The 26,697-nt window shown below is 49.5% G+C and overlaps 1 protein-coding gene across 18 annotated transcripts in view; it reads left to right on the forward strand.

Moving 5' to 3' along the window:
- MORC2 (MORC family CW-type zinc finger 2) overlaps positions 1 to 26,697 on the forward strand; it is a 39,721-nt gene that overhangs the window by 10,557 nt on the left and 2,467 nt on the right. For 5 of the 18 annotated variants that reach the window (XM_043901318.1, XM_043901313.1, XM_043901312.1 and 2 more), the window contains 23 exons: positions 7,574 to 7,642; positions 8,147 to 8,237; positions 11,361 to 11,469; positions 14,986 to 15,145; positions 15,258 to 15,369; positions 15,775 to 15,900; positions 16,332 to 16,411; positions 17,009 to 17,091; positions 17,579 to 17,664; positions 19,028 to 19,168; positions 19,261 to 19,415; positions 19,502 to 19,630; positions 20,116 to 20,221; positions 20,520 to 20,652; positions 21,701 to 21,775; positions 21,856 to 22,236; positions 22,748 to 22,882; positions 23,274 to 23,328; positions 23,733 to 23,874; positions 23,979 to 24,224; positions 24,315 to 24,408; positions 26,140 to 26,328; positions 26,420 to 26,513. In XM_043901318.1, coding sequence (XP_043757253.1) covers positions 7,574 to 7,642; positions 8,147 to 8,237; positions 11,361 to 11,469; positions 14,986 to 15,145; positions 15,258 to 15,369; positions 15,775 to 15,900; positions 16,332 to 16,411; positions 17,009 to 17,091; positions 17,579 to 17,664; positions 19,028 to 19,168; positions 19,261 to 19,415; positions 19,502 to 19,630; positions 20,116 to 20,221; positions 20,520 to 20,652; positions 21,701 to 21,775; positions 21,856 to 22,236; positions 22,748 to 22,882; positions 23,274 to 23,328; positions 23,733 to 23,874; positions 23,979 to 24,224; positions 24,315 to 24,408; positions 26,140 to 26,328; positions 26,420 to 26,513 — 2,991 coding nt within the window. The remainder of the gene's footprint in view (positions 1 to 7,573; positions 7,643 to 8,146; positions 8,238 to 11,360; positions 11,470 to 14,985; positions 15,146 to 15,257; positions 15,370 to 15,774; positions 15,901 to 16,331; positions 16,412 to 17,008; positions 17,092 to 17,578; positions 17,665 to 19,027; positions 19,169 to 19,260; positions 19,416 to 19,501; positions 19,631 to 20,115; positions 20,222 to 20,519; positions 20,653 to 21,700; positions 21,776 to 21,855; positions 22,237 to 22,747; positions 22,883 to 23,273; positions 23,329 to 23,732; positions 23,875 to 23,978; positions 24,225 to 24,314; positions 24,409 to 26,139; positions 26,329 to 26,419; positions 26,514 to 26,697) is intronic. The other 13 variants (XM_043901315.1, XM_043901319.1, XM_043901323.1 and 10 more) reach the window with 8 other exon arrangements.

Consider the following 26,697-nt stretch of genomic DNA (forward strand, 5'->3'; position numbering starts at 1 on the left):
ATCCCAAGAAAATAAAGTCTGTCACTGTTTCCACTGATTCCCCATCTATTTGCCATGAAGTGATGGGACCAGATGCCATCCATGATCTTAGTCTTCTGAATGTTGAGTTTTAAGCCAACTTTTTCACTCTCCTCTTTCACTTTCATCAAGAGGCTCTTTAGTTCGTCTTTGCTTTCTGCCATGAAGGTGGTGTCATCTGCATATCTGATGTTATTGATATTTCTCCCGGCAGTCTTGATTCCAGCTTGTGCTTCTTCATCCAGCCCAGCGTTTCTCATGACGTACACTGCATATAAGTTAAATAAGCAGGGTGACAGTATACAGCCATGACGTACTCCTTTTCCTATTTGGAACCAGTCTGTTGTTCCATGTCCAGTTCTAACTCTTATTTCTTGACCTGCATACAGATTTCTCAGGAGGCAGTTCAGGTGGTCTGGTATTCCCATCTCTTGTAGAATTTTCCAGTTTGTTGTGATCCACATAGTTAAAGCCTTTGGCATAGTCAATAAAGTAGAAGTGTTTTTCTGGAAATCTCTTGCTTTTTCTATGATCCAGCGGATGTTGGCAATTTGATCTCTGGTTCCTCTGCCTTTTCTAAATGCAGCTTGAACATCTGGAAGTTCACAGTTCACGTACTGTTGAAGCCTTGCTTGGAGAATTTTGAACTTTACTTCGCTTGCGTGTGAGATGAGTACAGTTGTGTGGTAGTTTGAGCAGTCTTTGGCATTGCCTTTCTTTGGGATTGGAATGAAAACTGACCTTTTCCAGTCCTGTGGCCACTGCTGAGTTTTCCAAATTTGCTGTCATATTGAGTGCAGCACTTTCACAGCATCATCTTTTAGGATTTGAAATAGCTCAACTGGAATTCCATCACCTCCACTAGTTTTGTTCGTAGTGATACTTTCTAAGGCCCTCTTGACTTCACATTCTAGGATGTCTGGTTCCAGGTGAGTGATCACACCATCGGGATTATCTGGGTTGTGAAGATCTTTTTTGTATAGTTTTTCTGTGTATTCTTGCCACCTCTTCTTAATATCTTCTGCTTCTGTTAGGTCCATACCATTTCTGTCCTTTATTGTGCCCATTTTTGGATGAAATGAACCCTTGGTATCTCTAATTTTCTTGAAGAGATCTCTAGTCTTTCCCATTCTACTGTTCTTCTCTATTTCTTTGCGTGGATCACTGAGGAGGCTTTCTTATCTCTCCTCACTATTCTTTCGAACTCTGCGTTCAAATGGGTAGTTCTTTCCTTTTTGCTTCTCTTCTTTTCATAGCTATTTGTAAGGCCTCCTCAGACAGCCATTTTGCCTTTTTGCATTTCTGTTTCTTGGGGATGGCCTTGATCCCTGCCTTGTGTACGGTGTCACGAACCTCCATCCATAGTTCTTGAGGCACTCTGTCTATCAGATCTAGTCCCTTGAGTCTATTTCTCACTGTGTAATTGTAAGGGATTTGATTTAGGTCATACCTGAGTGGTCTAGTGGTTTTCCCTGCTTTCTTCAATTTTAAGTCTGAATTTGGCAATAAGGAGAACATGACCTGAACCATAGTCAGCTCCTTGTCTTGTTTTTGCTGACTGTATAGAGCTTTTCCAGATCTATGGATCTATTTAAAGAAAGCCACTAGGAGATTAATTGGGTTGATGTGGAGTGAAATGACCAAGTACCACTGATTTTCCTGATTGGAGTTAGCAGGTGGCCAGGTTTATGGGGTTTGTGGTTCCTGCAGCCAAAGAACGATCTTGTTGAAGGCCATCTTACGCCCCTGCAGTCTTGGTGAGGACAATCCCAGCTTGAGGAGCTGCTGGTGTCAGTTGTACAAAACAGCCGTGTAACTGGATTGGCACTGAGGTTTGCAGAGATGTTCTCAGGCCGAGGAGTCAGGTAGGAAATAGGGCTGCTTTGCTTAGAATTTAAAAATATTGACAACGTCCAGTATCTTTGCCTGATTGGCTCTGCTCTTTGGCCGTAAGGTCCTTTGTTACGGAGTGTGTACAGCAGTGACAGAAATCTTAGTCATTGTCGTTGCCCTACCCCACTTTTAATAAACAGCTTGCTTTCTGCCTGTTCAGTGTTTGTACCAGCAGATTTTTTTGTCATTTGAGTGCTAAAAATTTGGAAGTGTAACAGAGAAAGATTGCTTTTAAATCCAATTTGGCTGGCATTGCCTCACTTTTGAGAAACTTTAGTTTTTATGGGAATATATGGTTATCAAATAATCCCTCTTTCTCTTTACAGACCCGTTTTGATCAATGGGAATAAGCACTCAATAGAAAGTAATTCTTAGAACTTCCAGTGTCATATAATTGTAAAGAATATTCGCAGATACGATTTCCTTCTGCCTCATACACTTTGGAGCAAAGAAAATACTCAGAACAGTTAAAAATCAGCTATCCTGCTTAAGTTCTAAAAACCTCCTGTTCAAAAGGCTCTGCCAAAGTGGTGAAAATAAGGCTCGTTTATTTTTAGAAGAGAATAACAGGAGAATGGGTCATAGCATAAGAAAGTTAGACGGTGGTTTTAATAACCATTAGGCCAGATGGAGGTATCATTCCTGCACCACAGTAGGTCTTCCACCCCAGAGTGCTTCAGTGAGGAGCAGGAACCACCACCTCTGGAAGAAGTTGAAGCTGTTTAAATCATCACACAGATGGCAAAGCAGAGAATAGGCCTCCACTCCAAGTGATGTGGAAGGGAAAAAATCATCCTATTTTGGAAGAAGCTTTTTTTTTTTTGGCTGTGCAGCTTATGGGATTTTAGTTCCCTGACCAGGGATTGAACCTAAGGTCCCAGCGTGAGAGCGAGGAATCCTAGCCACTGGACAGCCAGGGAATTCATGGAAGAAGCTTTTTAAAAGAGATCAACTCTGCTCCTGTTTACCGCCTTTCACCTTTCAGTTCAGTCTTTAAGTCGTTTATCACTTTTGGTGGGTGAATTTCAGCAAAGAAATTTAGTGCTTTCACTTGGAATGCAACAGAGCAGTTGGATTTCAATTTAAATGAAAATGGCCCAGTGTAGTTTTCTTTTGTGCTCAGTGTTAACTGTTGTGCTTTGGGAGGACTGTGGGAGGAGTCCAGAGAGGATGAGGTGGGGCCTTTGCTAAATTGCCCTTAGAGAATTTAGTTGTTAATCGGAGACAGTTAGCACTCCACAGATGACTGGGAACAATAACTTGATCTTGAGGGAACTGTCAGGGTAGTTAAGGATTAAATGGTATGACGGGAGCACCAAGCACTCCGGCGTTTTGCGGAAAGACTTAATTTACCCGAGGTACCTTGAGATTGGGCATGTTGACTGAGGTGCCCCAACTTCACACCTTTCTACCTCAGTGTTATATTACCACATTCAATAGGAGAAATCAAACCTACCTCATTTTACAAGTAGGATAATAGAATTTGTTGTTGTTCAGTTTCTCAGTTGTGTGTGACTCTTTGTGACCCCATGGACTGCAGCACGCCAAGCCTCCCTGTCCATCACCAACTCCCGGAGCTTGTTCAAACTCATGTGCATCGAGTTGCTGATGCCATCCCATCATCTCATCCTCTGTCGTCCCCTTCTCCTCTTGCCTTCAATCTTTCCTAGCATCAGGGTCTTTTCTAAGGGGTCAGTTCTTCGCATCAAATGACCAAAGTATTGGAGCTTCCGTTTCAGCATCCAGTCCTTCCAGTGAATATTCAGGACTGATTTCCTGTAGGATGGACTGGTTTGATCTCCTTGCAGTCCAGGGAACTCTCAAGAGTCTTCTCCAACACCACAGTTCAAAAGCATCAGTTGTTTTGGCGCTCAGCCTTCTTTATGGTCCAACTCTCAAATCCATGTATTGACTACTGGGAAAACCATAGCTTTCACTCTACGGACCTATGTCGGTAAAGTAATGTCTCTGCTTTTTAATATGCTTTCTAGGTTTGTCATAGTTTTTCTTACAAAGAGCAAGCATCTTTTAATTTCATGGCTGCAGTCACCATCTGCAGTGATTTTGGAGCCCAAGAAAGTAAAGTCTGTCACTGTTTCCATTGTTTCTCCGTCTATTTGCCATGAAGTGACAGGACCGCATGCCATGATCTTCATTTCTTTTTTTAATGCTGAGTTTTAAGCCAGCTTTTTCACTCTGCTCTTTCACATTCATCAATAGGCTCTTTAGTTTAGTCCATAAAGGACAGAAACTGTATGGAGGATAATAGAATTAATAATGTACTATAAAGTTTTTGTTGTTAATATATCAGGGAAAGTATTTTCCTATCTTTTCTGAAAATAGCTTGATCCTGAACTTAGAAATATTCCCAAATATCAAATGTAGTTTGAATTTGCCGCAAATTCACGTTATAGCTTAAAGAAGGGTGAGAAACAAACCAGACTCCGGTACCCAACGCATTCCTATTAGATGGGGCCAGACTAGAACATGCCTGTCAGACTGTGTTTTTATTGACTTTCTGGACTTCCTTCCATAGGGACTGCTGTGCCTCAAAGAAAGATTCCTTTTGTGATGCCAGGTCAGTGGTTAGTAAACGGAAACTTAGAGCAAATGCAGCTGAAATGAATACTGTTCAAACAGATTGCAGAGTACAATGAAGAACTTGACGGTCGTTCTGTTACAGCCTCTGCTGAGGACAGCGTTATCTTGTCACCTCTGATGGTTGACTTAAAGCTCCATTTCACGTCTCCTCCAGCTTCTTTCTTTTTCCTGTTCTCCCCAGTGGGAGTTGGATGGAGGAATGTTGCAGTAATGGGGAGAAGCCAGACTTGGTCATGTAGGGGAAGCTTAGATGGGCAGCCTACCACACCGGTTCTGATCGTCCTAAGCTGCCACCAGGGCCTGAGGCACAGCTGCAGAGAAGGCAGTCTGGCTCTGTCCTCCTCCAGGATGTATGCGAAGAGGGGGCGCAGACAGTCCCCAGCTGCCCAGACCCCCTCCTCTGTCCAGAACTCCACCAGTTTCATAAAATCTTTTCCTCGGATGTCATTCAGTTGATTGATTAAAGTGAGTAGAAGGTGTGAGGAATGCGTCTCCTAACTGCTGGAATGTCTGGGGGTTTTGTTGTAGGCAGGGGAGCCTCTAGTTCTTGCTAACTCTAGCTCTGTGCTTTACAAAGAGTGGTCCAGTACTGGACAGTATTGGCATCACCTGGGAGCAGTTTAGAAATGCAGATGGAGACCTCAGACCCTCCAGGCTGGAGCCCAGAATCTCCTGTAACAAGCTCTTCAGGTGATTCTTAATGCACACTGCATTTGCTCAAGCTGACACTCTTCTCAGCCTTCTGCTCAAACCCTCCTCCTCAACTATGTGCTGCAGGGAGTCGTGTCCACTGGACTGGAAGCTCCCTGAAGGCAGTGGTCATAGTGGCGTTGTTCTTGGCTATTATTTTCATTACAGAGGCAGGCACATCAGATAAATGAGTGATTGTGAAGATGCCATACTGCCTGTTTTTTGTTTTTTTTTTTTACGAATTTGAAGGACTTACTGCTATGTCAGCTAATCTGTCTTGGCCCCGAGGCAGTGCTGCACATGACCATGGCCCTGAACACTGCTAGGCGCTTACAGGCTGTGGGTCATTTATAGGGCTAGGAGGACCCTCCTAGGTGTGTCTGTTACACCGTATGAAAAAGATTTAAAATGAAGTCCTTGAGCAGGAAAGGGATCTCAGACCCAGTATTAAGTGATGACTGTGTGTTAAAACAGCCTGTGAGTCCTACTAAACGCAAGGGCCTGGAAGCAACTTCCTAGGTAGTGTTCAAGAAATACCAGTAATTCTTGGAGATTTTTCAGATGCATTTGGCTTGAACCACTTTCTAGATCCCAAATCAGAGTCTTCATGTGCATCTTAGGCTAAATCATCCAGCAAATGGCTCTTGGCTACATTTAGAACACTTCCTGTGCCATGCTCTGTCCCTGACCAAGTTGAGTCTCCATCTGACACTTTGCTTCCTCCAGAAGGAAACTTTGAAGATTTTTGTCCCTTTTCTGCACTTGCTTCTGCTTACTAGATCTCATTTGGATTCTCCAGATTGATAAAAGGCTCTGTCGCAAGCAGAAATTTTCTTATCTACCAATCGGGCTTCCAGGAAGGTCCTTATGCTTGAACTGTCAAGAAGCATTTGTTAATATTTCAGCAAAGTTCAGCCATGAAATTAAAAGACGCTTGCTCCTCGGAAGAAAAGCTATGACCAACCTAGACAGCATATTAAAAAGCAGACATTACTTTGCCAACAAAGTCAAAGCTAGTCTAGTCAAAGCTATGGTTTCTCCAGTAGTCATGTATGGATGTGAGAGCTAGATTAGAAAGAGAGCTGAGTGCTGAAGAATTGATGCTTTTGAACTGTGGTGTTGGAGAAGACTCTTGAGAGTTCCCTGGACTGCAAGATCAAACCAGTCAATCCTAAAGAAAGTCAGTCCTGATTATTCATTGGAAGGACTGGATGCTAAAACTGAAACTCCAATACTTTGGCCACCTAATGTGAAGAACTGGATCATTTGAAAAGACCCTGATGCTGGGAAAGATTGAAAGCGGGAGGAGAATGGGACGACAGAGGATGAGATAGTTGGATGGCATCACTGACTTGATGGACATGAGTTTGAGCAAGCTCCAGGAGTTGGTGATGGACAGGGAAGCCTGGCGTGCTGCAGTCCATGGGGTCACAAAGAGTCAGACACGACTTGAGTGACTGAACTGAACTGAACTGAAAGTTCATCTTCCTGAACAGCAAGTGATACTTGAAAATCTCTGTGGCTTATTGTACTTTTGAAATAGCATTTTAAATTACATTAACCCATTTAAGGGGCAATTATAATTTAGTTGAATCTTTAGCCGGAGGGGAGGACAGAGAGCGTTTTAGACTAAGATTCCCTTGCTTAGGTAGGTGTATAAAGTTGGCAACCTGTAGCTTGGTGGAGACAGAAATGTCCTCAGTTAGGAACTAGACTCCAAAGCCGCTGCGGACTTATCCCTGTAGCACCATAAACTGACCTTCCTCCTTTTAGTACACATGGTCTCCTGATTCCAAGACCTGTGCTATTCCTCCTCTGCCCATCTCAACCTCATCATTGGAGTCGAAAGGCACCTTGGAAACTCTGGTTTAGCAAGCCTTTCCCTGTTTGGGAGACTGTCCTATGGCCTTCATGGTGTGCTTGGACCCAGACTGCTCTGAGTGACCACTTGCTGCTATAGCGGTGGCTGCTGCAGGGGGTTTCTTTTTTCCCTTGGAATGGTGGCCTTAGTCTGTGGGGTTTCCTTCCTGTCAGCCAGGACACCTGGCCACAGCTGCGCTGTATCTTACGGTCCAGTGACCTCCTTCCAGGACCTTTGAGCAGTTGCAGTGGGAAGGAAACCAGGCAGCTCTCACTGCACTCCATTTGGTCTCACTCCTGGGGTGGGGATCTTGGATTGAATGAGGCTCAGACCTTTGATTTTTGAGAAGGAAGGAAGAGCAGACCTTCCTGTTTCTCTCTCGCCTGCTGGGATTGCTAGAAGAGAAGACCTTTTTGGACCCAGCTTCACAGTGATCCACCTTCCAGTCATACCCAAGTCACTGCCCTCTGGTGGGTAACTGCCCAGTAATGGCAGCTCCTTCTTTTATAGAAAGGCGAGAGGACCTTCGAGGAGGATTTATGCTTTGTTTTTTGGATGATGGAGCGGGAATGGATCCAAGTAAGTGATGGGCTGATTGCTTCTTTAGGGGAGGATGTAACTAAGCGTTTTTATAAAATGCTTATTGTGTTAACTTGATTTTCTGTTGCCTCACTCTTGTGACTAGAAGGGCGAGGGCAGTCTCTTGCAACATCCCAGGCTAATTCCACTCACGGATTTGCCAGGTCTTGTCCTAATGTGGGAGATAGGATCTGAATGGCGGCCTTAAGTTCGTCAGGCTACCTGTCTATTGACACTGGCTTGCGTAACATCCTGGAGCTGGAACTGTGGTGGCCTGCCCCAGCCTGGTTACCGCGTCCTGGTAACAGAACTAGGACTTTGGGATGGTGGTACTGACAGGCCAGTCAGGTTTCCTCCATGTGCCTCCTGGTTGTGAATTTCCTGGCAGAGGTTTTCAGTAGACAGATAGCCCCACTTGGATTAAATGAGGCTCAGACCTTTGATTTTTGAGAGCCTGGGAAAGAAAAGCACACTTTCTCCTTTCTCTCTCGCCTGCCACTCCAGGTGATGCTGCCAGCGTGATCCAGTTTGGGAAGTCAGCCAAGCGAACGCCTGAGTCCACCCAGATTGGGCAGTACGGGAACGGGTTAAAGTCGTAAGTATACCAGAAGCCCATCACAGGACTCAACAAAATCAAGCGATGCTCTCCTTGTCATTCCATCACCTTAATCCTGGAACAGGAGGACAGTCAGGAAGGGGTGGTGGTTAGGGACTTAGCAACTGACGGCCAGAAACGTGAATTAAATTAACTTTGGGTCTGGTTTACACCACAGATGAGAGAGTGTGAGTGTCTAGAACCGTTGAGGTAGGAGAATCTGTAGGTTTCTCTTAGCACTGTGTTCTGGAATGGTGCCTCTCCTCTGGTTGAAAATTCTTGTTTGTGCCTGTGATTGAGGACGCTAGTGGTCGTTTTGTGTGCTTGGGATGCATCTGAGGTGGTGAGGGTCTGCCCCCTGGTGTAGCATTGTTCCCAGAGCACCTGCCACGCTTTGTGCCAGGCGCTGGGGATCCAGGGTGAGAGAGAGACCCAAAGCCTCCCCCACGCAGAGGACATGATTGCTGCCCACATGTCCTGCCAGGCCCTGTAGCAGGGACTTACCTAATGTCTTCACATCCCTTGGGACTTCTTTCTCAGCCCCTTGGTTCCCACTTGTTTGGCATGTGGAATGTGGTGTTCTGGTTTTGAGCGAAGCCCCAAGAGAAAGGTTTCTATTTCTGAAATGCTCACTTCCAGCTGTACATACCTTTGGATGGAATAAGATTTATTGGGATTAGAGTTTGTACAGATGGAGTTCTGAGTCATGTTTCTGGTCTTGCTGTGGAAACGTGTTGTGTTCTTTGAGGGTGTGTTTGGCTGGGCAGCAGCATCGGTTGTGCATCTGTGCAGCAGGCTTGGGCTTGTGTGGAAGAGAGACGATGCCTCCCACGACAGAACAGACCTAATGTCTGGACTTCCCACTCGTCTCTTAGTGTCAGGCACTTAGCACGTGCAGGACACGGTGCTAAAAAACTTCCCTTGGATGATTTAGTTTAATCCTCACCCTAGCCCTGTGAGGTGTAGATAACATGATTCTCAGCTTCAGATGAGAGAAGCAAGGTTTATAGGGGTGAAGTGACTTGCCCAAAGGTATGAAAATGCCCATGTGTAGGACTGAGGTGTGCACCACGTCTTTCTGATGGCAGGGCCGGGGCTGCTGACAAACCAGGGTTTAGATCTGACATTAGTCACTTACCTCTCTGAGGCTCAGCTTCCTCCTTTGTAACTTGGGTATCACACATGTGAGTGGGTTAAGAATTGCACGCTGTTGTTTAGGGCCATGAGTGCCCTGGCCTGGTTTCTCACTTTGATTTTCTCTCTCCTCCTTTGATCTTTCCATGCTAAATTTGGGGCTTGATTTGGTGAACCTGGGGTAGGGTCTGGGAATCTCCCCCCAACCCCCACGTGTTCCCTAGGTGATTCTGGTGTGGTGATCTAAGTTTCCAACCACTGATGTCTCAGATGTAAGAAACCCTGACTTCCCTTCTGGATGGTAGGCAGCCTCCTCCTATATGGTTTCATCAGCTCTATGGCTTCAGACAAGTCCTTTTACCTCTCTGAATGTCTGTTTTCTCCTGTAGAATATGGGTTTCTAATCCCTGACATTCTTCCTTACTGAACAAGTTTCAGGAGTAGATGAAATGTGAGTCTGAAAGTGCTTAGAAGACCAGGAAGGAAAACATACAGAAGTTGGGAGTGTTGTCATCAGTGTATTTTAGTAGAACGTCTTTTGGGGAGGAGCCATTGAGATGGGGCCATCTAGTGTTCAGACTGAATTCATTTTGAGATGAATTTAGAAATTGAGAGTTTCAGGAGGAAGTGATTTGTGGTGAGAAGAGGGCTAAGAAGCAGAGAGGTCGGCAGAGAAGTGGCATCTTTGAGTGGTTGCTATTTATTTCCCCTCCAAGGTCAGGATCAAAGACAGAGGGAAGAGGCACAACAGGGAGGTCTTGCCAAATTAGGGCATGGACAGGCTTTGGCAGGAGGCAGGCTAACTTGCCTCATTTTGCCCCCGGTAGGTTTCAGGGAGGCTGGGGGAGGAGGACCATGAGATTGTCTCGGGGAGGGAGCATTGCCAGCGCCTAGGAAAACTGAGAACGAGAAACAGAACTTGGCAGCCCCCAGGGTGTCTCTGGATAGTGTCCTGGAGTTTTCCCGAATGTCTGGGGACACGGGTCATGGCGTTCACTTGTGTGCCTGGCATGCCGGCCCGGCTGGTGTTTGCACACAGCAGAGAGTAAGAAGGCTTCCCAGCACCATCACCACCCTGGGGTCTGAGAGGACTAATGAGGTAACAGAGGCTGCTCAGGGGACAGGAACTGCATGGCCGTTGTTTGGTGGGCACCCCTCCGCCGGTGTTTTACGCTTTTGCTCTGTTCCATATTGTTGGGAAAGGTGTGTCCTTGCTTGCTCCTCAGAAGGATTAACTCTGCCAAGTTGAGGAAGGAGCAGTTGATTCCGTTCAGACTTCTGCCTTCTGGAAGTCAGCCTCGAGGCATATTTCTCAGAAACCACTCGTGTCCTACAGCAGGGACCTGTGGCTTAATGAGTAGACATAACAAGACAATTGAAGACCCAGGGTGGCTGTGGTCATAGGCCATGAGTCAGTGGTAGGCCCCCTTGAAACTCTTCAGCAGTGATGCTTTGCCTCGTTAGCCCTGTACTCGGCTGAGCCTTGAGGTCACCCTGGTTTTCGGAGGACTTGCGGGCACAGGCATTGTGGGCTGTTCCCTTCCCCTGACAGCGCTGTCCTTAGATGAGCGGATGGGGGAGTCTGTGTCAGCGAAGGAAGGACGGGGTGAGAGCTGGATATGCTCAGCGTGGAAGTTGATGTGTTGAAGGTGTTACTGGAGTGAAGCCTGTGTGGCTGGGAGGCACCCAGAGTACGGACAGCGATAGGCTGGGGATGGTGCTCAGCGGTGAGAGAGGAGAGAGCCCAGCCTGGTGGGGCCTTGTGGAGGAGGTGAGAAGGAGAGCTGGGCCCATGAAGAGCAGGAGGAGGAGTGTCACGGGGAGGAAGGGGTGCCAGGGCCGCGGCGCTCAGCATGGAGCCCTGGGTCCCAGGGAGGCCTTTAGGGGAACCTTCAAAGGCAGTTTCGTCACATCCAGAGCAGGGATTTGCTCTTTTCAGTTGAGCTTTTGATTCCCTGGGAGAGTAATCCTTATCTGCTTCCCTTTCAGGGGCTCGATGCGCATCGGGAAGGATTTCATCCTCTTCACCAAGAAGGAAGACACCATGACCTGCCTCTTCCTGTCACGCACCTTTCATGAGGAGGAGGGCATTGATGAGGTGGGTCCTCTCCTCACATTCCCAGTCACCGTCCCACGTCTCCCGGTTCTGTCCAGGCTGTTCTCGCAGGTCACTGTATGCTGGGCTTGTTGGGGTTTCAGGATTGCAGCCACACCCCCGGTGAGGGGATTAGTCAGTTGGTTGGATGAATTGGTTGAGGGGTTAAGGCAGGTATCATCTCACAGCTTCAGAGAACAGTTGTTCTAAGAATGAGGCTGCACGTGGCGGGAGCCAAAACGTGCATTTGTATCTCTCCTAGGTCTGCAGCTTGAGTTTGGTCCTGGGGTGTGGGGCAGGGCAGGGGGCATCCCTCTGGAGAGCTGTTTCGTCAGGGGGAGTGTTTGGGGCTTCCCCCACTACGGGTGGAGACCGCTGGGGGTGATAACAATAGGAAGAGTGCTGTCTTTCCCGAGTGGTGGTGATTTTGTGGCCTGTGCCCTGAGTGCCTTTTTTGTTCACCGTTGGCATCAGAGGCTGCAGGTCTGATTATCCGCAGGGCCTGGGCGGGAGGTGAAGCAGGTGAAGACATGGGAGATCAGTGTAAGTTCTCCGGTGAGGGGCAGCTGACACTCAGCCCCAGCTGATTACTGGTACGCTAGAAGGGAGGCCTAATGACTTTAGAATATTCTGATTTTGAAACCTTTTGGTATTGAAACGTAAGTTACACAGCTGATTCTGGGCCTGGTGGCTCAGATATCTGCAGAGCTGGTCTGGTGAGGTCCGGACCCGCTCATGGGAGGATCATGGAAGGCCTTGTTGTGTCCAGCCTCAGGCTGGACTCTTACCTCCTTTGCTGTGAGAAATGGAGGTGAGAGCTTGAGAAAGGGGGCCGAGAGAGTCTGCAGAGAACATGTCTGTCGTGTAAGCAGGTGGATTTGGTCAGAGTTGAGTGGATCTCATCTGTGTTGGCTGACTGTGCTTAGACGGGCACTGGCCTTGTTTAGGTGTGAGGCTAAATCGCAGTAGATGAGCTTGTGTGCGTTTACTTGGTGAGCCAAAGGGTGTGTTTGCCTTTTCAGTGAATCAAGTGCCACAGCAGGAGAGCTCTCTTCGGAATGAGGGGCTGGAGGATGCAGCCCCTGCTGGGCTCCTTGGGTCTTTTCCTGAATGACTGAGGGTGTCAGGAGGAGGGGCTACATGTCAGCAGAAGTGGTCCAGGTCCTGAGAGTGGGTGGGGCCTGTGGGAGCGGACTTGGCAGATGGTAGAAGCCTCTGGAGAACAGGAAGGGGCAAGTTGGACTTGACCCCCTGGCCTTGGAAGTGAGTGAGACTTTATTAAAAGCAGCCACTAAAGGGAATCTGAGCAGGGGTGTGACAGTGTCAGATTCTCTTTGGAAAGATCAGTTTGGCTATTTGGTGGCTGGATTGGAAAGATCAGGGTACTGGTGTTGAGAGGCTGTGGCTGTCTGTAGCTTGGCAGGACTCCAGCAGGAGGTGAGATAAATAGGAGTGGTCATCATCTCTTGGGGCCTCAGGTTTGGTGGTCAGTCAGTTGGAGAGGGGGAAGGGGAAGGAGGAGGGGTTGTAGATGGCTGAGGTCCTGGCGTGCAGGGGAAACCAAGAGAGTGGTGATGCCGAAAGGAGCGGAGCTGTGTCCCGATGGCAGGTGATGCCAAGTGTGCTGAAGTGCCCACAGGTTAAAGTGACGCGGTTGTCACCTGGGGTTGCCGAGAAGGCTGGGAGGTGTGGAGAGAGGCACAGATTCGCAGAACACAAGTGGAGCTCAATTCCCTTGGCGAAAAAGCTAGGTTGAAATTTTTTCCTTACTTGGTGCTAGAAGGTCACTGTTTTGGATTGTATTCTAGTGTGAACTCAGCCAAGATTTTAAAATAAGATCATTTTCAGCTGGGTAGGAATGTGTCCAAACTAGCCCCAGGGTTCATTCTTAGAAACCAGTGAAGTGCCGCAGAACTCTTAGCAGTTCATCACCGCAGAGCTTGTTAAGACACAGAGTCCCCTTCTCCACAGGGTGGGCATCAGTTTTGACCCTGCTGGGGTGCCTGAACTGGTTTGCTCTGGAGAGGGAACCCCAGGCCACAGGGCTTCCCGGCAGCTGCGGGAGGTGCAATTGATGCCTCTGGAAAAGTGGCGTTTGCTGTCGGGTTTTTGAAGAATGAGGAGGACTTTTCCCCCTGGCTTTATTGAGGTATAATTGACAAGGGTAGGATTTTTTAGAAGATTACCTAGATATAAGATTAAATCTCATACATATAAAAGGGCATATTAAAATCTGGGTATATGTAACTGATATGTAACTGAATCACTTTGCTATGCGGCAGCAATTAACACTGTAAATCAGCTAGACTTCAATAAAAATAATCTGTGTGTGTTTGAGAGAATAGTTATAAAGCAGGTACTCACATAGCCACTGTCACAGACTAAGGCTGGCGGTTCCTGTGAGCCCCTCACCCACTGTGTTCCTTATTCATCTCCAAAGAAGCTGCCTTGGTGATGATCGTTTCCTTGTTTTGTAATTTTGTCCCCTGTGTATGCATTCTTGAATAGTAGTTTAGTTCCCTAGTTGTGAATTTTATATAAATGGACCCATCCTGTAGAGGTTTTTTTTTTTAATTTTTTAATAGAAGGATAATTACTTTATAGAATTTTGTGGTTTTCTGTCATAACATCAACAAGAATCAGCTGTAGGTACACCCATGTCCCCTTCCTCCCGAACCTCCTTCCCTAGGGTTGGTTTTTGATTCTGTATTCTGCTGCTTTCATGTATCATTGTGTTTGTGAGATCCATCCCTGTTGATGCTAGTACCTGTAGGTGGTTCATCTTTATCACTGTCCAGAATTCCGTTCTATGAATACACTGTAGTTTAGCTTATCTATTCCGCAGTTATTTGTGTTTTTCTTACACATATGTCGGTAAGTATATACAGGAATTTCTCCTAGGGTAGATAACTGGGGTAGAATTGCTGAGTTGTAAGTTATGTCTGTGTGTACCTTCGGATTCACTTCAGTTCAGTCACTCAGTCGTGTCCGACTCTCTGTGACCCCAGGGACTGCAGCACGCCTGGCCTCCCTGTCCATTACCAACTCCCGGAGTTTACTCAAACACATGTCCATCGAGTTGGTGATGCCATCCAACCATCTCATCCTCTGTCATCCCCTTCTCCTCCTGTCTTCAATCTTTCCCACCATCAGGGTCTTTTCAAATGAATCAGTTCTTCACATCAAGTGACCAGAGTATTGGAGTTTCACTAGATAGTTGGAAATACGTTTTGCTTAGGGAAAAGAGTTGAATTATTAACAAATTGGGGGAGTGACCAAGGACATCCCAAGCAGGGAACTGCCCATGCAGAGACCCCCTGGCCATCAACCAGCATATGTACCCAGAGGACCTAGCAGCTGAGGCTGAGCCTTGGGAAGGGGCAGAAGCTAGAGCCTCTGTTACCTGGCTGGGGACTCTGGGCCAGTGTGGAGCCGCTGTGGGGAAGGACAAGATGGATGCATATTTGGGGGGAAGGCTGTTCTGGGGCTTCCTTCAAAGCACCTGTGCTTACTCCAAAGGTGATAGTCCCATTGCCCACTTGGAACGCTCGAAACCGGGAACCTGTCACAGATAACGTGGAGAAGTTTGCCATCGAGACAGAACTCATCTACAAATATTCTCCCTTCCGCAATGAAGAGGAGGTGATGACTCAGTTCATGAAGATTCCTGGGGACAGCGGTAAGGAAGCTTTGCACTTGCAGCCCTAGCATTGGAGCGCTCCAGAGCCCCGAGTGGTGTGGGGCTGGCTGGGGTTGCCTGGCAGAACCATAGGAGGACTTCTGTTTCCTAGGAACGCTGGTAATCATCTTCAACCTCAAACTCATGGATAATGGAGAGCCAGAGCTGGACATAATCTCAAATCCAAGGGATATCCAGATGGCAGAGACTTCCCCGGAGGGCACGTGAGTGTGACTGGGGAGGGAGGAAGAGGGAGGTGACCTGAGGGCGAGGGGGTGAGCGTGTGCCCTGAATTCCCCAGCTTTAGAGCTGGTAAGGCTGAGAATGCCACATCTTCCTGCCGTAAGGCGGAAGGGATGAATAGGATGACAGCGGGTCCTGAGCTAATCCAGATCCTTGCTCCAACTCCTTAACTGAGGAAGAGACAGAGGCCTAGAGGGGCGAGGAATTGCTGAGTCTATCGTGGGGACGTGGTGGGCACGTGCCCACACAGGGAAAGCACCCCTCAGCAGCAAGAGAAGCTGAGGTGGGAAGTGGACAGGTGGAGAACCCAAGGAGAGGCCGTCCAGCCGGGCCTGGAGTGAACTGGGAGTGGGGTGGAGACACACGCTCTGTTCCCGCACCTCCAGCAAGCCAGAGCGCCGCTCCTTCCGTGCCTACGCTGCCGTGCTCTACATTGATCCCCGGATGCGGATCTTCATCCATGGGCACAAGGTGCAGACCAAGAGGCTCTCCTGCTGCCTGTACAAGCCCAGGTAGGGGCCTGCCCACCTGGGCCTGCCATTTCCTCGGGCCTAGGACGGGGCCTGACCGAGTCTTTGGGGCATCGTTGGAGTCGTGGCTGAGCGGCGGACGGTGTTGACTGGCTTTGGGCCTCTAAACTGCTTGCGATTTACTGCGGACAAACTTGTTGGATCCCCAGGGAGGGATGGCGGTGGCTGGGGAGGCTCGCTGAATGTGCCTTCTGTGAGGTGGAGGGTGCTCAGCTGGGCACAGGCGGCTATCTCAGTGAGTACAGGGAGGCTGCTTTTCAGAGATGGAGCAGGAGGCAGAGGGCAAGTGGAGTCGGGAATTGAGTGTTTTTGCTAAAAGAAACCCAGCTTGGACTCATGGTGGGGGCGGGCAGGACACTTGCTGCCCTGGGTCCCTGGTACTCGGGCCCTGAGGTTACCCACCTCTCCCCCAGGATGTACAAGTACACATCAAGCCGGTTCAAGACCCGCGCAGAGCAGGAGGTGAAGAAAGCTGAGCATGTGGCGAGGATTGGTAATGAACCCCGGGGCAGGAGGGTTGGCAGGGTTGTCTGGGGACTGACCTGTGGCAGAAGCTCCATCCAGCACCCAGGGTGGGCTGTCCTGAACCTCTGCCCTGGTTCCTCTTGCACTCCCTCCACGTTCAGTCGCCTCAGCAGTTTTTCTCCCCAGGCTGTTCCTTCACGCATTTATGGGCACTTACCTAAAGCAGCACTAACTCCTCAGCTCCTCTGCCCAAAGCGAAGAATCCCACACTGGCCTCTGGCACAGATACTCATGAAATTGGTTTTCTTGACTCCAGGGTAAAAATCTTAAGGTCTCTCATGCTGGCAAAGCTTCTTGGCCGCTTGCAGAGAGTGATTTGCTGAGGACGTTGGTAACTTCCAGCTCCTACTGAGGGTTTAATTTTTGTTGCCTTAGGCAGTTTTTTATTTGTCTGATTTATTTGTAGAGTTGGAAAAACATGTCTGTTTTCCTCGCAGCCTCCTTGACTTTACAAGCAAGTCTGCACTCCAGCACTCCCATGTTTCTGGACTGCACACTAAGGGGGGATTGATTAAGAGTTTTGATCTTTTGCGTTCTTATCATGGTTTCTTCTTCTGGGTTTCAGCTGAAGAGAAGGCACGGGAGGCAGAGAGCAAAGCTCGGACGTTGGAAGTGCGCCTGGGCGGAGATCTCACGCGGGACTCCAGGGTGAGACTCCAGCGTTGCTGACCTGGCTCCATATCCTGCCAATCACGAACCCTTGCGCTAAAGCTGTAAAATGGGATATGTTGATGTTTCTATAGTCACTGTTACACACTCATGGCACCTCACCACATGAAGACATTGTTACAGTATCCTCAGTTCATAGAAGGAAATGGAAGAGGGTCGATTGCCCAGGTCACACACAGTAGTAGTGGTCGAAACAGTTCTCTGCCCCTCCTCTGCCATATGCACCTCCGTAGACTGTGGCTTTGTTTGGGGTTGTTCCCTTAATGTCAGCAATTCTGGTCACATGAAGCACAGCTTTTGAACTTGTCCCTGGTGAGGGCCCTCTTCTGCAGAAAGGAGCTAAATTTCCAGGTCTGGTCTTGGCATCCACATGATGCCTAAACAGGCAGTTTAGGCCTGTTATGACATTCTCTGCTGTGGCCCAGAGGCCTTCCTCTCCTTATCTGGTGCTGGCGTGTGTCTCTAGGTGATGTTGCGACAGGTCCAGAACACAGCCATTACTCTGCGCAGGGAAGCCGACGTCAAGAAGCGGATCAAGGAGGCTAAGCAGCGGTGAGTGCCCGGCTGCCCGCAGGTCTTGGATAACCATGTACTTTTGTGTGGATGATTGACAGAGAGCTCGAGGACTCCCTCCCCACCCTGCTAGGTTGCCTTCTGTCACACATGGTTCCTTTGAGAAAGCCTTTAATGCTGTGATTCCCAGGGTGGGTTCCTGGCTCAGTTCCCTCCTGAGCCAGGACTCGGCGGGCAGAACCAGCACCTTGAGTGGAACACCAGCCTGTCCTCATGGGCGCTGTCTCACCTTCCCTCCCCACTTCCCTCTCTCACCTCCTCCCCACCTTCCCTGTCCTTTCCCTCTTCCTTTCCTTTTTACTTTTTCTTTTCATTGAAAGGATGGATAAAGTGCTTATCATAGACAACTTATAAAATATAGAACATGTAAGAAATACAGTTGTAAACTTCTTTATAAATTATATAAATTTATATATTTATTATATAAAATTATATGTTTATAAATTATAAACTTCCTTATAAACCGGTCTCCCACTTGGTGATACCGACTCTTAACTTTTATCCCTGGTTACAGATATAGAATAATGCTATAGGTTGAGTTTGTTCCTTTTCATCTCAACTGGGCATTTGTCATGCTCATCACATGGTCTCTGTGTCTGCCTGCACGTCTGGAGCCTCTGCAGGCTCTGGGCGTGAGTTCCTGCTTGCTTCTTGACCTCCTCACCACAGGCGTAGGTGTCCAGTTTCTGTCCTGTGAGTCCATCCACTGGTTGTCTATCTCCTTTTCAGTTTCCATGATTTTGTTAACATCCCATGATAGATGTTTCTTCTCTCAGGTGTTCATTGTTCTTGTGAATTTTTGTCTCTCTAAAATTAATCACTGTCACATTGGTGGAGTGTTTATGCAGATTGTAGTGAAAGTGTTAGTCGCTCAGTTGTGTCTGACTCTGCAATCCCATGAACTGTATCTTACCAGGCTCCTGTCCATGGAATTCTCCAGGCAAGAATACTGGAGTGGGTTGCCATTCCCTTCTCCAGGGGATCTTCCCAGCCCAGGGATTGAACCCGAGTCTCCCACATTGCAGGTGGATTCTCTGCTGTTTGCAGATTACCTTGTGTTTATTCCAAAGTACAGCTATCTTTGTAGAGATCTGCAGCAGCTTCACAGAATCCGCTTCATTCTTAAATCCATTCCTGTTTGATACCAAAAGCCAGGGTCATTTGCTTTTAATTAGGGGGAACTAAGAGTGACTGCATAGTGCGTATCCTTACTGAGTCTTAACAGGTTGCCTATTGAATGCAAAGGCAAAACTTCTAAGTGTCTCGAGTTTCAGCTTAATCGTAAGCACTATGGTGTGTGTTAAGGGGTTGATCTGCTTGAATTTATCTTTCACCTTCTTAGAGCACTTAAAGAACCTAAGGAACTGAACTTTGTTTTCGGGGTCAACATCGAACACCGGGACCTGGATGGAATGTTCATCTACAACTGTAGCCGCCTGATCAAGATGTATGAGAAAGTGGGCCCACAGCTGGAAGGTGGCATGTGAGTGCTGCCAGGGAGGGCTTCAGCATGGACAGGAGGTGGGAGGGCTTTGGCCAGTGGGTGAGCACGGCGTCTTCCTCCGTCTCCTGCAGGGCGTGTGGTGGGGTGGTTGGGGTCGTCGACGTGCCCTACCTGGTCCTGGAGCCCACGCACAACAAGCAGGACTTCGCGGACGCCAAGGAGTACCGGCACCTGCTGCGGGCCATGGGCGAGCACCTGGCGCAGTACTGGAAGGACATCGCCATTGGTAACGCCCGCTCCCCCTGCCCGCCGGGCGTCCTCCCTGTCTGAGGGCCTGCCTCCTCACGCGACACGTGGGCGTTTGCCTTCCAGCCCAGCGGGGAATCATCAAGTTCTGGGATGAGTTTGGCTACCTCTCTGCCAACTGGAACCAGCCCCCATCCAGTGAGCTGCGCTACAAGCGGCGGCGATCCATGGAGATCCCAACCACCATCCAGTGTGGTGAGTTGGGTGTCACGCAGCACCTCTTCCCAGCTCCTTTCCATCGTGGTCCCGTGCTGGTCTGACCGCACCGACATTCAGGGACTTTTGTCTCCCTGGGTATACCAGTCTGTCTGGTGAGGGCCCTGGGAACTCACTCTTGGGACTGTACCATGCCCAGGTACAGTGTCCCTCCTGAACGAGGCAGGAGGTCATCTAACCGTTTGATACCACATGGGTAGAAGTGTGAGTGATGACTGAGCCAGGATCCTGCTGGAAGGGGGAGAGGGCTGGGGCCGCTGAGGGTGTATGAATAAAGTTTCCATCCTTGCTGGAATCACTGTCCCTGGTAAGAGTGACTGTTCTGTTAGGAAGGCAGAGGTGGAGCCAGGCTGAGGATCTTTGCACGGACAGTCAGGGGCATCTCTGCCTTGGGCCTGGCTGGGAGGAGCCTGACCGTTATTGGTGGGCATGCCTGACGCTTGGGGGTGTTTTTTTGGTCACAGATCTGTGTCTGAAGTGGCGGACACTCCCCTTTCAGCTGAATTCTGTGGAGAGGGATTACCCTGACACTTGGGTTTGCTCCATGAACCCTGATCCTGAGCAGGACCGGTGAGCGCTTTTTCTAACAAGGAGTTTGTGGGCATCCCCCCGCACCCCCTGAGCTTTCTCCACCCTTCCACTCTGCTTCTTGAAGTCACTGCTCTATCCTTACTACATCTCTGTCTTGCCGTGCATACTAAGTGCCTGGAGATAGAAACAGAACCGTGTCCTGCGTGAGTATTAATCCTGTGCATTTGGGAGGTCTGAGGTTGCTCTGATGAGAAAGAGCACGGGCTGGCGGAGGAGGAAGGGCGTTGCGCTGCCTGGAGCCGGTTGCCGCGCCTTCTCTAGCGCTCCATCCCCACAGGTGCGAGGCCTCTGAGCAGAAGCAGAAGCTCCCCCTGGGGGCGCTGAGAAAGGACCCGAAGACGCAGGAGGAACGGCAGAAGCAGCTGACGCAGAAAATCCGCCAGCAGCAGGAGAAGCTGGAGGCCCTGCAGGTGAGTGGGCAGTGGGCAGGTGGGCGGGCCCCTCAGTGCTCCTCTCTTCCCTCGGGCTCAGTTTCACCCTCCTTTTGAACCCATAAGCAGTGCCCGAGCTTCCCAGCACCCCCTTCCCCTATGCCTTGATTATTCTTAAAAAAAAAAAAATTGTATATTACAAAGAGATCCAATTCATTTGGAATGTTTTGAAACTCCAGGAAATATCCTATTTTAGAGGTAACCACCATTAACTTCATATCCAGCTTTTTATGACCACTAGCATAAATACATGTATTTTTTATTAGAAATATGGAGATCATGACTTTTGTGTCATATCACACATACTTTTTTTTTTAATGCCTAATTATTTTTTTAGGATAGTTTTCCAGAAGTGAATTTGAAAGAGCAAAAGGATTTTTAAAATTCTGTGGATTTGTTATTTCCAAGTTATCTTCCAGAAGATGTATTTATCTTAGGTTTTTTTTTTAAATACAAGTACTTTTTAAATGTTTTTGAAAATTTGAAAAAAGATATACATCTTATAATTTGAATTTCCTATTTCTAAAATTGAACCTTTTTTTTTTCATTTTTTTAAAAAAAAGCTGCTTGCTTTTTCCTTACTTGATTAGTCAGGGTTAAGACAGGTGTGTGGCCTCAACCTCTTATCGTGTTTATTAGAAAAGTGCTTTCCTTTCTGGCTTCCGGTCAGGCAGGTCCTCGCATCGTAGTGCATGTGTGCCTCCGTCTGCCGAAGCCCATGGGTCCTCTCTGACTTTGTCCTTTAGGGACCTCCCATCTTTTGACTTGTTTTGTAGGAATTTAGTCCATTGATACTTTTCCCCAGTCTCTTGATTGCTGGAATAATCATGTAGAATCCTGTAATTTGCTGGTGGTTTACTGTCTGTGAGTTTCTGTCTTCTCAGTGAGAATGGGAGGCTTGTAATAGTAGGACTGTGGTCCAGATGGTCTTTATTTGCCCACTGTCCCAGATAGAGGGGGCTCCAAAAAGAGTTGACTTCTAAGCACCAGATACACAAACCACCTCCTCATCGTGTTTACCCTGCAGAAAACCACACCCATTCGCTCCCAGGCTGACCTGAAGAAACTGCCCTTGGAAGTGACCACCAGACCTTCCTCTGAGGTGAAGCCCTGGGGTGGCAGGGGCTCTTCTTGGGTGTCTCGTGCTGGGACTGGTATTCTCACTGTCTGAGCCTCTTTCAGGAACCTGCACGTAGACCTCAGCGTCCTCGGTCGCCTCCTTTACCCGCTGTGATCAAGAATGCCCCGAGCAGACCCCCTTCCCTTCAAGCTCCCAGGCCAGCCAGCCAGCCCAGAAAGGCTCCTGTCATCAGTAGCACCCCAAAGCCTGCTGCCCCGGCTGCCCGGGAGGAGGCCAGCACTTCCCGGCTACTCCAGCCTCCCGAGGCACCCCGGAAGCCTGCCAACACTCTGGTCAGGCCTGCGTCCCGGCCCAGCCCACCGGTGCAGCCACCGTTACCATCTCCCCAGCCCAACTCCAGGAATCCTCGGGAGGTCCCTTCCCCCCGAGCCCTGAAGACTCCAGTGGTCAAGAAGCCAGAGCTGCCCGCTAAACTCTCCCCGGTGAGCTGCAGCTGCTCGCCCAGCGCCGCCCACGGTGGTGCATGAGTGGAGGGGCAGTGCTGGTGGCATGGGGTGGTGCTTGGTGGAAATCCAGCTTCCCTGCTGCCCCTGCAGCAGGAGAGGGATCACAGGCACTCGGAGGGGGCACAGAGCTTGTTGGTCCCCTGTCCAGGAAGTTCTCTGGTACTCCTCTGAGGTTTGGTACCCCAGACACCCAAGTCACCTCCACTGGCTTCTGCTGTGGGCAGAGGGGGCAGCCTGGGGGCAGCAGTGACGGGTGTGGCTCAGTGAGGTGTGAGCCGAGAGGCCCCTGCAGCCACAGCTCTGAGCAGAGGTCCTCGTGGGGGCTGGGCCTCATGGGGGTTGCTATGTCCCTTGTTGTGTTGGGTGCCCAGGCCTGGTGGACACGGAGACCCAGAGGCCCCTCTCTGAATGGCTCCTTTAGGCCACATGGGCTCTTCCAGCACCTGAGGGGCTGAAAGAGTCCCTCACATTCCTGTTGCTTTTGCAGCAGGCCACTCCTGGTCGGAAGCGGAGCCTCGGGGTCTCTGATGAGGAAGAAACAGAGGAAGAGGCTGAGAAGAGGAAGGAGAGGTCCAAGAGGGGCAAGTTTGCTGTGAAGGAGGAAAAGAAGGACTTGAATGAGGTAGGTCCTCAGCCTCCTGGCGCCCGGGGTCTGTGCCCGCCCCTGCAGGCTGTGACACGCGCCAACCAGAGGCCCAGCCCTGCTCTGAGGGGCTTGCAGGCACACACACGACTAGAAGCACAGTGCCCGGGAGGGTCTTGGGGCCGACGGTGCCTCTGCTCACAGGCCTGAGCTGACACCCACGCAGACCTGTGCCGTTCTGCCCCATGCCTACTCTGTTGTTCGGGGGTTTTGGAGGCAGGTGTGTAGACACTGAGACAGTGGTTGACAGAGTGGCTCTCCATGAAGCTCGGGCATTTAAAAGGCTGCCTAAGGTGGCATGAGATGACCCTGGGCGGACGGTCTGCTCTGCAGGGACACTGGCGGTGTCTCTAACAGACTGTCCTTGCAGCTCTCAGACAGCTCTGGGGAAGAGGACTCGGCTGACCTCAAGAGCGCTCAGAAAGGTAAGTGTAGGAGGTACCTGGAGCCTCTGGGGCAGTGGGAAAGGGTCCCTTGGTCAGTGGCACTTCATTGCGAAGGCTCCTGGAGGCTTTGTTGGCTCTGGGCTCTCATCCAACAGTGGTTTCAAGTTTTAATTCGGAGAAGCATTCTGAGGATAGCACACCCTCATGTTTATTTTTAGCATCAGTTCCTTGGTGTTCACCTCTGGCCATCAGTCATCCTGCTGCTGTGTGGCACCCTCGTGAGGGGAAGTGGGGAAGGAGGCCAGGGTGGCTGGGCTCCACGTCCCTGGCGTAGTGGGATCAACTTCTAGGGATTCTTGTCCCTGTGAACCTGGGTGGCCCTGGCTGGGTGGGGGGCTCTAGTCCATCCAGTATTCTGACTCCAGTCCTGCTCCCACTCTCAGATAAAGGGCTGCATGTGGAGGTGCGTGTGAACAGGGAGTGGTACACAGGCCGTGTCACAGCTGTGGAGGTGGGCAAGAATGCGGTGCGGTGGAAGGTGAAATTTGACTATGTGCCCACGGACACGACACCAAGAGACCGCTGGTAACACCCCTTCCGGGAAGATGGGTTGACAGCTGGCCAGGGCAGGGGCAGGCAGCCCATTTGGGAACCTGGAACACGTGTGACAATCACTGGGTTCTCCCTAGGGTGGAGAGAGGCAGCGAGGACGTGCGGTTGATGAAGCCCCCGTCCCCAGAGTATCAGAGCCCGGACACACGTCAGGAGGGCAGGGAAGAGGTGGTGGCGGCTGTGGCCCCGGCAGGGGATCTGGTGGCCCAGCAAGCTGTGGCCACGGCAGAGCCCTCCACCTCGGACTGCGTCCCCATCGAACCCGACACCACCGCCCCCAGCACCAACCACGAGACCATTGACCTGCTCGTCCAGATTCTTCGGTGTGTTACTGTCCTGCTCTGGGACCAGTGGTGGCTCCCCACCAACTCTGTGCCATTCTGATTTCCTGTCCCACCTTCCTTCTTGTTTAGGAACTGTCTACGGTACTTCCTGCCTCCAAGTTTCCCCATCTCTAAGAAGGAGCTGAGTGCTATGAATTCAGATGAGCTGATATCGTTTCCTCTTGTGAGTCTGTCCACCCACCATGGTGCTTGTTGTGACTGCCAGTTCTCAGTTGTGTGCTCCATAAAGTCTGTCAGAGAGAAAAGCATGGAGTCTTATCTCCACTCCACTTAAAGGAAATGAGGCTAGGAGTTGAAGAAACTCAGGCTCAAGAGGTTACCAGTCTGCTGTGCTAGAGCCAAGATTTGAACTCAGAACACCGTGAGAGGACCAGGGTCTTGCTCTCCAGGGCGACGGGCTCCCAGGAAGCTGCTCCACCTCAGTGCTTGCCCTTGTTTAGGCTGCAGGCGTCCTCTGCAGGAGGAGCAAACTGTCCTAGGAGCAAACTGCTGATGGGCCAGCTGGGTCGGCCTGCTGTCCTCTTGTCAGCTTTGTTCCTCTTGGCTTCAGGCTGTTGCCAAATTCAGAGCAAAGCCTGGGTGCAGTGGGATTTCTACAGTGGGCATGATCCAGGCCAAAGCATGGTCAACAGGAGTGTCTGAGCCTGAAATAGTCCTTTGGCTCACACTTGTGAAAGGAGGTACCACTAATGTACCAACTTAATTGCCTCCTAAGGGAAATGCCTAAAATAACTCAAACTTTCATTCTTTTCATGTTAGGGACACACCAAACTCTAAAGTTCATTGTGTCTGTGTCAGTTTGTAAATGACCGTGCTACTTCTCATCATGCTGGGAAGGAGCTCCATGAAACCCTCAGGTGCCCTGCAAATACTAGATTCAAATATGTACTTTAAAAGTAGCATAACTGCCTGTAAATCTGTAATGGCTTAAAAGTGAAAAAATTTAAAAAACATATAGGAATCATAGTTAGGCTCATGACATTGTATGTTAAATTTTAATACTCTTGGCATCTGCTTCAACATTTATTTTGAGCCGTCAAGTGATAATTATTTTATGTGCAGAACTTGAAGTTTCTGTCGCTATCTTGATTTACTAGTATAGTATTCTAGATTGTAAATAATTAAATAGTTCTAACATGTTTTAAAACAGCAGTTAGGAGCCATTCAGTGCTAGGTAGCTCATAGGTCTTCACAGAAGTAAACAAATGCTACAGTTGGTGAGACTGTGGTGGTCAGCCAGACTGTGGGTTCTAGGCTTGTGTTCATCAAAATGGCCTTTTCATTCTCACTGGTGATTCATGAGTAAATCATAATAACCTTGAAAATAAATTAAACATAAAGAGATAATACCTCAACTGTTTTTCATATTGAGATTCCATGTAACTTTCACTCAAAACAAGTGTTCTACTACTTTGAAAAGCCTTATGTCTAGAGAAGCTGTCCCCACCACTGGGAAGTTTCAGGTGTTTGGAGAAGATAGTAATTCTATGCTGTATAAATATACTACACAAACATGGGGTATCTGCTATCGATAGGAGCTTGATACATACTTGTTGGGTGTGACTTGGATGTGGATTGTTCAGAAGTGCTGTTGTGGAGTTAGAAAGCAGAACGGTGAGGATCATCCCTCATGTTTACTCACGGCTTGCGGTTTGCAGAGCTCTTTGCCAAGTGCTTCCTGTGTGCGATCCCGTCTCCACCCTTGAGGCCGCCCTGTGAGGTGGGCCTCAAGGTCTTTCCTCTCTGGAGCTGCAGAGACACTGGCTCCTGGGTTTGATATCCATTCAGACCGAGCTTCCTGGTGCCGAGCCAGCTGGGGACACCAGTGCCCATCTGGAAGGGCCCTGGGGACTTGTGAGCCCATGCACTTACCCGCTGGCTTCTCTTCCAACAGAAAGAGTACTTCAAGCAGTATGAAGTCGGGCTGCAGAACCTGTGCCATTCCTACCAGAGCCGCGCTGACTCGCGGGCCAAGGCTTCTGAGGAGAGCCTGCGCACCTCCGAGAGAAAGCTGCGTGAGACGGAGGAGAAGCTGCAGAAGCTGAGGACCAACATCGTGGCACTCCTGCAAAAGGTGCAGGAGGTGAGCCAGGCCGCCCTCTCATTGCAGCGGACCACCTGGTGTCTCGGGAGGGGGGCCTGGGTACCTCGTGCTCCCTTCTCCCCACTCACAGGCATCTGTGGTTCCATCCCTGGCGGCACAGCATCCTGACCAGGAGGGCTGGAGGTGGTACGGCTGCCTGGGCCTCATCCCAGCCAGACCCCACGGTATCAGACTTTTGCCCTTGTTTAGACATGGTGACCTGCAACCTGGTTTGAGACACCTCGGAGTCATGAAACAAAGACATTCTTGGTTTCCCAGATGACGCCTGGATGGGAGTGGGTAGCCCACAAGCGGGGGGTGTCCTGTGGTCTCAGCCCTTCATCTGGGCAGGAAAATGGGGACCCTGTC

Source organism: Cervus elaphus, chromosome 5 (genome assembly GCF_910594005.1).
Source record: "Cervus elaphus chromosome 5, mCerEla1.1, whole genome shotgun sequence".
Lineage (NCBI taxonomy): Eukaryota > Metazoa > Chordata > Mammalia > Artiodactyla > Cervidae > Cervus > Cervus elaphus.